General features: G+C 35.7%; 1 protein-coding gene across 1 annotated transcript in view; it reads right to left on the bottom strand.

The window, feature by feature from the left end:
• Positions 1–15,585, bottom strand: part of OXCT1 (3-oxoacid CoA-transferase 1) — a 138,179-nt gene that overhangs the window by 47,255 nt on the left and 75,339 nt on the right. Inside the window, exons 12-13 of the mRNA XM_063085701.1 lie at positions 13,987–14,059; positions 13,308–13,383 (exon numbers count right to left, since the gene is read on the bottom strand). Coding sequence (XP_062941771.1) covers positions 13,308–13,383; positions 13,987–14,059 — 149 coding nt within the window. The remainder of the gene's footprint in view (positions 1–13,307; positions 13,384–13,986; positions 14,060–15,585) is intronic.

Consider the following 15,585-nt stretch of genomic DNA (forward strand, 5'->3'; position numbering starts at 1 on the left):
TGTACTTTGCCACCAAGAAAACCTACCTAATAAATTTCAAAAGCAAGGTAAGGAATAACTACCCCAAATCCTTGAAATCTGAAGTAAAAATAAATAAACTATTCTAAAAAATTATTGAACCAAAAAAGAAATCAAAACTGAAATTATAAATTACATAGAAATTAATGACAATAAGAATTTTATGTCACAGCCTATAGAATACAATTATATTTGGAAAAAATGGAGAGCCTTAAATGCTTTTTTTTTCTTTTTTCAAAAGAGAAAATGCAAACATTCAATTTATAAATCCAGAACTAGTATAACATAAACAGAGCACAGAATCAACAAAAATAAAGAATAAAATTAATAAACCAGATATTTCTTAAAGCAACAATTAATTTAAAAACAGACAAATTTCTTGCAGAATAAGAGAGAGAAAATTAGGAATAAGACATTGAGGAAATTAAGTTATACAAGAATATTACATGTTTTGGACCATAAATTTGAAAATCCAAAAGAAAAAGATGCTTTCTAGCAAAATGCAAATTAACAAAATTGCCATAAGAAAGGTCAACTGGATAAGAAAATGTGGTATATATATATATATATATATAGACAATAGAATACTACTCAGCTACTAAAAAAAAGATGAAACTCTGCCATTTGCAGCAGCATGGATGAGCCTGGAGAAAACTATGTTAAGTGAAATAAGCCAGGCACAGAAAGAGAAATACCACATGTCCTCACTCATAAATGAAAGCTAAAAAAATAAACAAGTAAATAAAGAAGAAAAATAGATCAACAATCACAATAATATGGTGAACTTTCAAAAGGAGAGAACAGAACTGTGGTTATTAGAGGTAAAAAAGGCAGAGTGGGAGGGGGTTAATGAGAAATTGTAAAAGGTCACAAGGAATGATTATATTTTGTAATGATGAATATACTAATTATCCTCATTTGATCATCACATATTGTACACAGGTATTGATATTCAACTATGCACAGAACAAATATGTATAATCAATTATATTTCAATATAATTTGAGGCCAAAAAGCACACAAATATCTTACAGATTATTAAAAACTGACCATTTATATTAAGAGTAAAAGTGATTCTACATCTATCAATTTAAATAATGATATTAACAAATTAATGGTGAATAACTGTGATTAGATCAACAGATGAAAACACACTGGACAAATTTCAACTGCCATTCAGTTTAAAAGGATTACAAGGAAATTTCTAGAATAGTATAACAAAAATATATTAGAAACATAAACAAACAGCAAGCATAATATTAAAAGTTAAAATTTTAAATGAACTCTCATCAATATCAAGAAAGACTTCAATCACTACTATTTATACACATTGTTTTGGAGATTATATTAAAGTATAAAAAAATAAACTAAGTGGCATGAACATTAGAATAAAAAATTATTTTAAAAAAATTATCTATAAAAAAATTATTTATAGATAAAAAATTGTGTAGAATATCTAAGAAGATAAAAAAAAAATTATACCCAATAAGAGATTTAAGTGAATAAGTATAACACAAATACACAGAAATCAGCAGTTTTCCTTTATATTAGCAAGGACCATTTAGAAATTGAAATGGAATATCTGGCTGAAAATATTGACAAAAAAGTATAAAATAAGTCAACAAATGTAATTAAGGAGATAAAATGAGACCTGAATAAATAGTGAATGATACCATGTTCCCGGAAAGGAAAACTATTACAACCTATTAGTCCTTCCCAGATTAACATATCTAATATTTAATGTACCATAGGTTTTGCATCAACCATACAGTGCTTTTTCTCACCCGTCTTCTATTATCTTCACCACAGAAATAATATTCTCTGTAAGGTGGAGAACTATATTGGGTTTGCTCACCACTCTACCCCCACTTAATACAACACCTACCATAATAAGAAAAAACTTCTAATACATTTGTTGAATAAAAGCTATCCCATTCATCACATATTAGAGAGCTGAGGTCTAGAAAGGTTCAATGACTTCACAGAGACACAGAGCTGCTTCTAAGTGTACTTGAAAGAAAAAAGGAAGGTTCTCTGTATTGGCGTGTAGTATTTCAAAAGTAAACTTGTCCTCATATGGTGGAAGGAGCGTCCTGACAAGACTATGAGACAGGAGAAGTGAGTTCTAGTCCTGGTTGAGCTACTGACTAGTTTTGTGGCCTGGGTCAAGTCACTTTTTTTCTCTGAATTCAGGTTTTCTCTCAGTAAAATTAGAGTACTGTATGGCTGACTGAGGAATTATATACTTAATTCCTTACTGTTCGATAGAATAACAGAATTGTGATTTATAAAAGGAATCTTTTAAAAGGGAAATCTGAAAGAAATCTTTCAGAGATAATGCTGAAATATTTATGGATAGAATGACATGATATGGGGATTTGCTTCAAACCAATCTGCAGTGTGGGGGGCCTGAGTAGACGTACAGATTACATGAGACTGGCCATAGGTAGATGACTGCCTAAGCTGATGCCTCCATTTTACTATTCTATTTCATATATATTTAATATTTTTCCTAATAAAACTGCTTTTTAAAATAAGAGTGTTCAACATGATCTCTCATGTAAGAGAGATCAAAAGAGTAAAGTAAGAAGTAAAGGATGTCACCAACTGGAGATGTCAACTTCAGTCATTTAATAAAATTTAGTCTTCAAGATTCATTAGCCTTTAGCTGCAGGGTCATGTTGTCATCAGCCCCTTGGTTTCATTCCCTGCTAAGTCATATCAGCAGCACCGTTATTTAGAATATTACTAATAATGGGTTTCTAGGAGGCTCCATCTATCATTTTTAATGTTTCTTCTCCTCCTCTTAAGTGGGCTGTTAATGAGAAGGGGCTGCTACAGTCATGCAAATGCATCATTAGCCAAAGCGATATTTATTGCAAATATTAAACTCATTCATTGCCCATTTTCACTGTAAAGAGAAAGAGAAGGAAGAGAAAGAGAAAGGAGAGAAGGACAGAGGGAGGGAGGGAGAGTACAAGAGAGACTGACTGATTCAAAGATAACCAAACTTCCCCCTACACAAAGAAGTCTGCCCTCTAACACCAGAGGAGATGAAGAGTATTTGCTCAAATTCATACTTCTGTGAGCTTCTGTGAGGTAGTACCATGGCTTGAAATCAATCAGATGTCTAGCTCACCCTTCTTTCAGTTTCTGGATTGAATGCATCTGAGTTCCAGTGAATAGTCAAAGATCTTAGAGTTAAGCAGTGTAGTGGATTGAATTATATCCCCCCAAAGCTCATTGAAGCTTGAATTGTATACCCCACGTTTGATGTGTTAGAAACTTAGCCCCCCACTGTGATGGTTAAGAGGGTGGAAAATCCTATTATGGTCATTGAAAGGTGGAGCCTTGAAGAGGTGATTGGATTGTAGGACCATGCCTAGTGAATGGATTAAAAATAGTGGTCAGGAGCATGGTTCTGAGGACGTTAACAGAAGAAGAGAGTCTCTCTCCTGCTTTCTCTGCTCTCTCTGCTTCTACCACCTTGCAATGTGAGACCCCTGGGTCACTGTCACCACAACCAGATGGACTTTGGACTTCCAGCCTCAGAAACTGTAAGCAACACATATTGTTTTCTTTCTAAATTACCCAGTTCCAGGTATTTTGTTATAAGCAGCACAAAATGGACTAATACAAGCAGTTGTTCACAAACACAAAATATGAAACACAGCAAGGAGGGAAATATTTCCTTTCAAAAACAGACTCAGCAATCAGAAGGTGAAATCTGTTTAATACTCATATTCTTATATTGTACAAAATTCCCATAGTTGTATGATTATGCTCTAATATTTCCTATTTAAGAAGTATTAAAGCTAATTTCATAAAAATCCTAGTAGAGGGTATGAACTCTTCCAAATTTTTTTTATTAGTAGATTATAAAAAACAAAATGAGTAAAAAAAATGGATAAAGTGCTCATTCGAGACTACTATAAACAACTATACGCCAACAAATTTGAAAATCTGGAGGAAATGGATAAATTTCTGGACACACACAAGCTCCCAAAACTGAACCGTGAAGACGTAGAAAATTTGAACAGACCAATAACAATAAAGGAGATTGAAGCTGTTATCAGAAGGCTCCCAACAAAGAAAAGCCCAGGACCAGATGGATTCACAGCAGAATTTTACCAAACATTCAAAGAGGAATTGATACCGATTCTTTACAAACTATTCCAAAAGATTGAAATGGACGCAAATCTCCCAAACTCATTCTATGAAGCAAACATCATCCTGATACCAAAACCAGGTAAAGATATAACCAAAAAAGAAAACTACAGGCCGATATCCTTGATGAATATAGATGCAAAAATCCTCACTAAAATACTAGCAAACAGAATACAGCAACACATACGAAAAATTATTCATCACGATCAAGTGGGATTCATCCCAGGGATGCAAGGTTGGTTCAACATACGCAAATCAATAAATGTGATACACCATATTAATAAACTCAAACACAAGGACCATATGATCATCTCTATAGATGCTGAAAAAGCATTTGATAAAGTTCAGCACTCATTCATGACAAAGACCCTCTATAAGTTAGGTATAGAGGGAAAGTATCTCAACATAATTAAAGCCATATGTGACAAACCCACTGCCAATATCATCCTGAATGGGGAAAAGCTGAAAGCTTTTCCTTTAAGAACAGGCACCAGACAAGGATGCCCACTCTCACCACTCCTATTCAACATAGTGTTGGAAGTACTAGCCAGAGCAATCAGAGAAGAGAAGGAAATAAAGGGCATCCAGATTGGATAAAGTGCTTTACACACAAAATTTAGGTTAATTATATGTGATTATACTTGGTGACTTCAGAATTTGCGTGAGAGCATAAAGGAAGAAAGAGCATACAAATGGTCAACTCCGGACCTTTTATAAACCTCACCTAGAATAAGCATCATATATACAGCATATACACTTCAAATTTAAACAGACTTTATCCCACACAATGAAAAAATGGAATAATCATTTATTTATATAAAGTTTACAGAAATACTGAAGGACATTTATTTTGCAGGCAGTTTTGCTTCCATCATGAAAGGCATTGGTTAAATACCAGCAAAAGTACTATGTGGCAGAATGCAAAGTGCAAAAGAGCAAAGGAGACTATGATTCAAATCCCCATTTTATCACTTGAACTTGAATAGTTAACTCCTTTGGCCTGAGTCTCTTCATCTATAATAACAGAGATGATTATATTTAACTCAGTGTTCTATGAAGATTAAATAATAAATACACAAATAATATAGCACAGTACATGGCCAGTGGCATATGCTTACTAAAACTGTTAGTTCTCTCCTTGTAAAAATAACAGATTTAGAATTTAGCTATGGCTTTTAAATCTTAATCATAGCTGTTAGTCATCAAAAGGATCTTCCAAGTAAGAGAAGTTTTCCTTACAAAATGAATATATTGAATATGTTACAGTCTAAATATACCTTTAGTCTGAAAAATATTGGGTATAAATAAGGAAACTAAGGATTGGTTTTCAAAATAATGTTTTCCAGATAGTCATAGATAAAAGTATTTTTGGATAGCCAAATATCATACCTAGGTAGAAAACAATTAGCTTATGTGTCTAATAACATCCTAAATCCATAAATCACTAATACAAAGTTGTTTTTTTTAAAAAAAGGATGCCCATTTGTTAAATTGCTGTACAAAAAGGAATCATTTTTTGCTCGTGGGAATTCTACAAGCATTAAAGGTGTATCTAATTGGCATAAGAAGTAAAGGTCCACCCCAGGGTGTCTCTGTACTTTTCATTCCCTGGTAGAACATTTAGGGCTTAGCTAGGTTCTCCCACAGTCATCTCTGTGGAGGGTGGGAAACAGAACAGGCTGGGAGGGACCGCCCAGATGTACAAGAACCACAGATGGAAAACACCCCATATGCACCGATGTTTAGCTGAATATGAGCTTATGAGGGAGAATTAACGGCAACAAGGGAACAGCAGGCCCATGAACTAAAGTGGTAGCAACAAGATGTTAGATTGGACTCCTCCTGTCTCCCTTTTGATTCATGTTCAAATACAAGAGCTATGAGATACCCGTGTGTGGGGATAGGTGCCCCGAAACAGAATTTACTAAGGAAATAGTCAAATACAAGTCCCAAGACTCTTGGAGACCGTTGGCAAGATCAAAGAATACAGTGTGGGGAAAGCAGAGATTTTGTATGAAGGACTTAGTTGATGAAAAGTATACTGTGATCCTACTCCCCATTTCTCAGTAACCAAAGAGAGAGCTAAGGGTCTGCCTGCTCTTCATGCAACTGACAACTCCCAAAGCCTGAATGACAGCCCCTGCAGTTGGGAAAAACATGCCTGCCTCCAACTTGAGAAAGCTGAAGTAGCTGCTTGGGGAAGTAACTACACTAACACTGAAGGCAGTACGGGAAACGTGTGAGTGCTTCCCAGATATGGACCATGTGAAAGAGGGCCAGTCTAAAGTTGATTTAATACTCTGACAACAGGATGACACAGGAGAAAGAGAAGGTTCCATCAACAAGAGTTCATGCGTGAAGTGGACCACAGGAAAATCAGGAGCTGCTGGGGAAGCAGCCAGTCAGCATGTATCACAGCAGCTGCTGCAGAAGGGGCCCAGAAGGGGGATCTCCCAAAGACACCTCTCCACCCCTACTCCACCTCTCAACATGCACATAGGAAGGGATCAGCTTTAAACATCATTAAGCACCAAAGACCATAGAGCCACCAAACAGTATTACCAGTCACCAGCCATGTAAGAACTTTCCTGCCCTATTTCCTCACCTTCTCTTTCTCCTGAATTTCGGTCCTGGTGGGTACAGTGAGTTGTGGGAAGAGGTGAGTAGGGAGAAAAAGCAAAGGAATGCTACACAGCCTACCCCAAACACAGGCAGCCCACAGCTGGGAGAGCAGGAGTGAGAGGAGATGCATTGCTTTTGAATGCACATCGAAGCATTGTCTGCTATTTTCAACTAAACCCTTTAATTCCTGAATAAAGACTGAGTTTGTGAATTAAAGGGACCCAAGGACAGTTTATTATCTGAGAGTAAGCTAAAATGTCATGAAACTTCTGAGTGTTCACTAAGAGCAGAGGAAAAGCATCCCTAATTGAATAAAGTTAAAGGCACCACAGGAGCAAAAAATAGCTGTGTTTTTATTTCATCCCACATGTAGAGCTTGTTCAACACACTGAATACAGAAGACACAAACACGCACATGCTTGTTACGGCTGGTCTCTTAAGACACATTCACTAACACAGAGAATAGTCACCACCAATGCTGTCTTTTAAAATAACCAAACCTAGCAGCACTGGAGCAATATTTGCAAAGAGATAATAATTACTAAAAGCCAAAAGGAAGGCCCCCAGAAAGAGAAAAAAAGAGGATTAAGTGCCCTCCCGAAGAGTTAGGCACTGCCTGCTCTTTAAACAGTTCCTGATGGCAGTTTTTAAAGAAATGCAAAATAATAGTACAGAATAATATAACAGAAAAAAAGCTGATACAGGTTGGTAATAGAGTAGAAACAGTGTGAATGTGAACTGGGATAATTTTCCTGGATGATAATTCAGTGATATGTATCCAAAACCCTAACAAATTGACCCAGATATTCTACTTCTAGGGATTTATACTGAGAAAATCATCCAATAAATACACAAAGACATAAGTTCAAAATATTATTAGTGGTATTAAACAATTAGAAAACAAAACATACAAAAAAGCAGCTTTCAGACATTAGACAAGAGGCAGTGCAGAACTATGATCTCTGACCGACGGGAAGCCAATAAGATGAGCCTATAATTGCCCCCAGCTACTGCCTGGAGAGAATTTGCAGGCTGCAGCGCAGAAAGTAGAACCCAGCAGGCTAAGGCAACTAGAGTTTGAGATGAGATCTCCAAATACCAGAGAGGGGTCACTACCAGAGAGAGCTCTGAAACTCTGCAAGGTATTGATGTGTGTGTATATGAGAGGAAACTAGCCAAAGCCTAGGAAAGAAGTACTAGCAAGCATTAGGAAAAAATGCCCAGAACTCACACAAGTCTAGGAAGAAGCAAAGATCTCATAAGACAACGGTGCATAAGATAAAGTACTCAGAAGGAAATCACCTAAGTAGGGGGGCTAAATTGGACTAAACATAAAGGCTGCTCTCAACTAACCATAACAAAGCTTAAAAACAAATATTGACAGGTTTAACCTGAACGACATCTATAAGATTTGCACAACAAGAAACGTCAAAGGATGTCCTTCACACAGAAGGTAAACAACAACAGATAACAATCTGGATCTGCACAGAGAAAAAGTGCAGGGAAGAGCAAATATGCTGGGAAATTATCAAAGGTTTTTTCTCCACATTTTTTAATCACTTAAAAAGACAGTTGACTGTTTAGAGCAAAAATAATAAGAAATATTGTAGGATTTATATCACATGCAGAGTAGAATGTATGATTAATAGTAACAAATAGGATGAGGGCACAAAATAGAAGTTTACTGTTGTGTGGTTCTTACATTATAACAAAGTAATATGAAGCAGACTCTGATAAATAAAAGATGTATATTTTAAACCCTAGAAAAACTACTAAAAAAAAAAAAAAAAGCCAACAGTGAAGATAAAATAAATGGAGTCATAAAAGAAAAGCAAAAGAAACCGGGGGGTGAGGGGGGAGGAACAGATGAGGCAAATGGGAAAAAAATCATATGCCAATAGATTTAAACTCAATTATGTTCATAACTAAATCAACTGTAAATGGTCTAATTACATGTCAGAGATTATAAGATGATAAAAGAGTAAGACCTAACTGTATGCCTACAAAAACCTACTTAAATATAAAGACACTAACAGGTTACAAAAAGGAGGATTAAGATATATTATGCACTATATTAATCTCAGAAAATAGGCCTCAGAATAAGGAATATTGCTAGACATAGAGAGAGAAAATGATAAAGGGTCAATGCGTTAAGAAAACACAACAATCTCATGTGCAAACATAAGTAGTAATAGAGTTCTAAAATGTATGAAGCAAAAAGTGAAAGGAGAAATAGACAAATTCAAATTTATAGCTGAAGATTTCAATACTACTCTCTCAGTAATTGACAGAAGGACACAGAAGACTTGGACAACACTGTCTATCTATCTGACCTAACTGATAGTTATAGAACACTCTATCCAACAAGAGCACCTCCTATTCTTTTCAAGTGTAGATGGAACAGTCACTAAGATAGACTGTATTCTGGGCCATAAGCAATCTCAGGTTTAAAAGGACTGAAACCATATGAAGTATGTTCTCTGACCTCAAAAGGATTAAATTAGAAATTATTAAAAGAAAGTTATGTGGAAAATCACTGCATATCTGGAAGTTAATTGATACACTTCTAAATAATGAATGGATCATAGAAAAAAATAACAAGAAAGATTAGAAAATATTTGAAAAGAATAAAAACAACACATAAAAATTTGTGACATGTCACTAATACAGTGCTTAGATGGAAATGTATGTATTAGTTGCTTTCATTAGAAAAGAAGAAAGATTTCAAATCAATGATCTAAGGCAAGAGGCAGCAAACTTTTTCTGTAAAGGGCCAAATGGTAACTATTTTAGGCTTTACAAGACACACAGTCTCTATCCCAACTACTCAACTCTGCTGTTGCAGAACAAAAGCAGTCATAAATGATATATAAAAAGTGGATGTGGCTGTGTTCCAATAAAACTTTACTTACAAAAACAGGCAGTATGAGCCAGATATGGTACATGGGCCATAGTTTGCTGACCCCTGCTAAAACATCAGCTCCATAAACACAGAGCATTTCATCTGTTTTGTTAACTGCGACATACCCAAAATGCTAGAACACTGCATGGCCCTTAATATATGCCTAACAAATATTTGCTGAATAAATGAAGTAATTTAATCCCCAGAATAAACAACGAGTATACCAAGAGGAAATGATGTGCTATCACGGAGGAAATGATATGACCACTGTCACAGTATGCAGGAAACTGGAAAAAGTCACTACTGTTTTGTCAACTTTTCCCTCTTTGGATTCTCAGAGCAGAATTGTTAAATACCTGTGTACATGGGACCAAAGCTGCATACTAAGAAGCTATTAAAGGGTAAGACAAATATCATCCACACCATTTGCTTGCCTTAAGGGTGTAATGTTTATTGTAATCTGACACTATAATGACAGATGGTAATGCTGTGATACTGAGAACTAAAGGTTTATGCAATCACTGAAAAATTACTGAACTCAGTAAAAAGATAAAAGTAAATCAAAACTGATATAATAAAGCTAAACTTTTCAGCTTCTTGACTGTCAGATTTCTTGCAATAAAAATATATCTAAATTTTATAAATCAACATAAATCTTTGAGACAAATAGAAATAGATTGCTTACTGAAACTTCAGAATGAGAGTAGGCTGTATCTTATTCATAATCAATAAGAGCAAGAAATGTGTCCTCAAAAGGTATAACTTTTGGTACTTGAATACAAACTTAGTATAAGCAGGTTATACTGGCTCCTGTAAAATCGTCTTACCTATGTCAGTGTATTTTAAGGCAAATATTCCCTCTTTAATGTTAAGCAATAGAGTATCAAAGAAGATAAAAATAATAGCCACTATTTATGGAGTGCTTGCAGTGTTCACTTTCCTTTTCTTCTCACCTAATTCTAACAAAAGCATGTGCTCCAGATCATATAGTTTGTAAGGAGTGGAGCTGAAATCCAAACCAGATCTCATCCAAATTAAACCTCATGGTCTTGCATCTGAAGCTGTCCCGAGTCCCAAAGAATGAAAACATACATTGTGCATCACATACAAGCAAGTCAGAAAATGATTATTGGTTATTAAAGGAACAAAAGAAATGCTAATCAGAAATGACACTACCAACTTCCATTACCAAAGGAGTGAAACCAGACCCAAGAACACTTTTTATGCTTAATTTTCCTCAACCAGATTACCATGATGTTCCTGCAGAACTCCAGAGTTCCCCATCATCACCCCACTAGGTCCATTCCTTTGAAAACTCAGGAGCTCCAAATTATATTAAGACAATTATAAAGTAATAAACACTGAAGTTTTAATCATTCATAGGAACCTTTACGGAACATGTAAAAATACAACACACATTGGAAGCTCTTTCCTACAAATGACCACATAACGCACACTCACGAAGAGAGACTCCAGCCTCACTATATACGAAATCATAATATACACAAATCTTATACTGACTTTCTAAAGATTCCTAAGTTCACTGGAGAAAAGAACATGTTGAACATGTCTGCTCCATACCCAGGTCCACTGTGCAAAATGATTTCTAAAGTCATTAGTCCATAGAAACAGACATATTTAAAATGCTATTGCTTCTGTTTATAGTAAACAATGCTATTCCTTCCTCTGCCAGGTATCCCCAACTTCTCCCTCTAAACTTATCAAAGTAATAATCCATTTATTTACCACATACTATGTGTAAAACTCTGTGCTGTTTATTTTGTATGCATTATCTCATTTATTACTTTATATAGCCCAATAAAGTTGGTACTATTACTCATATGTCATTCTCATTTTACAGATGAGAAAAAGTATACAATTGGCTCTAGTTATACTGCCAGCAAGTTACAAAAACAGGATTTCAACCCAGATCTATCTCATTACAGGGCCCTTGCTACTAACCACTAAGCTATGAGAGCCAGCTGGGACCCCTGCAATCATCTAGTCTCAAACCCTCATTTTACGGATGAGGACACTTTATCCAAAGAGCTTAAGTGATATGTTCAAGGTCATACCTTAGTTACTGGCAGAGTCAGGGCTAAAACTCAGGGCTCACTTTCCTGTGCTCTTTCCATTATCCTATACAGCCTCTTTCTAAAATTTGAAAATAGAAATACATTCTGATTTCCTACACAAATAAGTATTCCCATAAGCTTACAGTGAGTCAATCTGACTCACTTATACCATGCTCAGGAGTCCCTCCCTAATTTCTTCGAAGCTTCCAAAAACTGCCAACCCTTATAACTATAGTTGATTTAGAATGACCAATATTTTTACACCTAAAACAACAATATAATCCAAAATTTGCTAAGAATTCTTACTATTGGTGGTTCAATGGTGTTTTTTTCCCTTACATTTTAAATATGAATGAATTATCATAATTCTTTAATATACTGGTTCTCAAACTTGGTCACAATTGGAATTATCTGGGTCACTTTAAACCACCCAGTGGCCAGGGTACATCCCAGATGAATTAACTTGGAAACTCTGGGACTGAACCTCAATGCATTAATATTTTTTAAAACTCCAAGGTGATTCCGATATGCAATCAAGTTTGAGAACTGGGGCTTTAACAATTATTGAAATTTTAAAATAATATTTCAGGTGGTATTAGATCAAAAGAGCTAAACAAACACAATCTCTAACATTGTTATCAACTATATTAACCCATCTTCCTTAAAAAAAATTAGAAAAAAATATCTAAGAGATTTCAAGAAAACCTTCATGTCTTAGAACACCAGCCTCAGTTATTTGACAAGATTCCTTTTAGCTGGTGCTGTAAAGAAACACAAGGAAATTCATAAACACACACATAAAAAGAATAACCTGAGCAACCAGCCAAAATGAGCTCATATTCATGGACACACATCCATTTTAGTTTCCACGCACATAATGAGAGTGTGTGGTACAAACTGTAGTATAATGAACTACACTCATAAATTAAGCTACTGACAACGGTGCTCTTTTCCCAAAGCTAATTCTAAGAGGTTTTTTCCTTGATTTAGGTCATGATTAAACAAAAACTGTTCATATTTCACAAACATGTTTAAGCATCACAGGTGTTGCATTCTTTAATAGAAGACAATGAAATTGATTATTTATGGGGTCGTGTGACCAATCAAGAGAGGTCTATAATCACTGTGAATGAGAAAATAAAAGAATATAAAATTAATAAACTTGTTAATTGTATGTTCTAGTTATAAAAACTTAGTTATGATAAATATTTGTATTTCTTACTTTCATCAGAGCATAATTAACCCATTTATTTTTTTATCTTCCCAAACTCTACGTTTCTCTAAGGAAAATGTTGCTTTGACCCTGATCTTGCCTTTTAGTCCCAATTAGATAGTAAATGGGCAAAGTCAAATACTTTTCAGTGCTTAATTAAAATTTGATTCAAACATGAAACACATTAAAATATTTCATCACTGTTTTAATAATTATATTGAGCTCTCATAGCAATATAAAAATTTTCCTTAATATTTCAAAAATAATTATTGTGTCAAGCATAATTCAGAAGAAAAAAATGTCTACTTACAGGTATCATCCAGTTAGCCAGGTCACCGTATTTGGAAACCTGCATTGCTCCTAGCATTGTTAGATTGACATGTCCCCTGAGAAGGAAAGAGAGGAAATATAAAGCAAACCTCACAAGCTTTATGTCCCCTTTGCTTGCAATTGTCAGCAATTAAAATAATTCTATATCCCCAAAATACATTTGCTTTCTCCCACCTCACAACTGATATCCAAACAGATCAGCTCCAAGCTAATGCAGAAAAATAACTATTAAGAGTTCCCTAAAAAATTTATAGCCTATATTGACTCCAAAAACAAATTAAAAACAGGTATACATAGTGAGTTTCCTTCAGTGAGGGAGAATGTGACTCGATTTGAAGACAAACACTAGCTGGAAAGTTTACACGTAGTTTGAAGAAAATGTCAGGATCCCCAGAAAGGACCTTAGATATGTGTACTTCAGTAGAGTTGTCATACAGATGTATATTCCATGTTGGGGGTTCTTTTCATACTAGTGGGATGGATATTTGAATGCCCAACATTCAGTGTGAATAATTTCACATCTTCTTGCAGTCAAACAGCCCATGACAGTTTTCTGGCTAGGGAATGTGGCTGTGTTTCAGAGTCTTGCTAACACACTCAAGGGATGACTCAGCTCATTCCATGCCGTGTGAAACATGAGGGGCCCCATTATTACATACCCTCTAATCATCGCAAATGATTCATCGCTGGAGAAAAAAGAGGCTCCTGGAAGAACAGTAACTGTTTCCTTGCCTAAATACACACACAAAAGAAAAAAAGACAAAAGAAAGAAAGCAAAGGCCATTAGATTTCCAAGAGTATGATAGTGGATAGAGAGGTCTGTACCTTCTCTGTTTCCAAAAGAATTTAAGCTCCCTTTACCAAAATGCATCAGCATAGAGGGTGGGAGACACAGTAGGAACTGTCCACCCTGTACAGAGGAGGATTTTCTCCCTGACATTGTTTAGCATTGTCCCTGCTTGGTGATAATAAAAAGCAGACCAGCGTTTAGTTCTATTATTGTTTGGAAATACTCTACAGGCAATGCACCCTTCTGCTGCCTAAACCTGCCCAACCTCCCTCCACCCCATCCCCTTCATGAGCGACTGCTAAATTCTAATAGGAATGAGAGAGTTCTGGGGTGACACCTGCCAGAATCCAATGCTACTGTAAGTTGCCAGAGCAAAGAGATGTGTAATAAACATAAACATACGAAGAAATGCAATTGTGAAGGAAATGACACAGGAGATATCCCTAGTTTTCTTCTTTTTTAAATCAACAAATAACTTTCAGTAACAAGATGAATTAGTTTTGAGGATCTAATGCACAGCATGGTGGCTAAATTAGTAAGATTATACCGTATCTTTGAAATTTGCTGAGAGTACATCTTAACTGTTCTTGACACAGACACACATACGCAAAAAAGTAACTATTTGAGGTGATGGATGTATTAATTAACTTGATTATGATAATCAATTCAAAATGCATATCTATATCAAATCACAACGTACACCTTGAATATATACAATTTTTATTTCTCAATTATACCTCAATAAAGCTGAGGGAAAAATAAAAATGAAATAAAATAAATTTAAACCAATGAATAATATAGAAATGACCCACCTAATTCCTTAATATCATTAGGGCTGAACCTCTTCTTTTAATCTCTCTCTCTCTCTCTCTCTCTCTCTCTCTAATCCATCTGTACTCACTTGCTCTTACAAGGTTCTATTAAAACCATAGGACTTTGATGAAATCAGGGAATAACATGGTGTATAGCTACAGACTACGCCAGTTGTAAGGTTACAGCAATAGTTATGCTAATTGTTTGGTTAGGGCCATTCATAACTAAAGCCAAAATGTTTCATTATCTTAGTTATACTAAGTTTCCATTTGTATTGTCAGGGCTAGGACTCAGACCCTTCAAATCCATCGTACACCAGACCCATCACACGCAGGTCCACCCTAGGTAACTGAGAAAGATCCCGGGAGCCATTGGCAGACAACACGAACTCATTCCACAGCAGTATCATCAGCAGTAGCAGCAGCAGTGGTGGTGGCCTCTTGGGTCATCCCAGGGGCACTGACAGCAACAGCCGCCTCCCTGAGGTCCAGCCACCCCCCTACCCCGGGGCAGGGGCATCCCAGGGGAGGAGGGCTCTGTGGATCAGAGCCACTCGTCCTTTATACTTAAGTCCATAACCCAGGACACCTGGGTGCACATGCTCAATTACATTAGACAATAACCAAGAAACATCGGGGCACACGTGTATATTTAC

The sequence above is a fragment of the Cynocephalus volans genome, chromosome 2 (assembly GCF_027409185.1).
Source record: "Cynocephalus volans isolate mCynVol1 chromosome 2, mCynVol1.pri, whole genome shotgun sequence".
NCBI classification, from domain to species: Eukaryota; Metazoa; Chordata; class Mammalia; order Dermoptera; family Cynocephalidae; genus Cynocephalus; species Cynocephalus volans.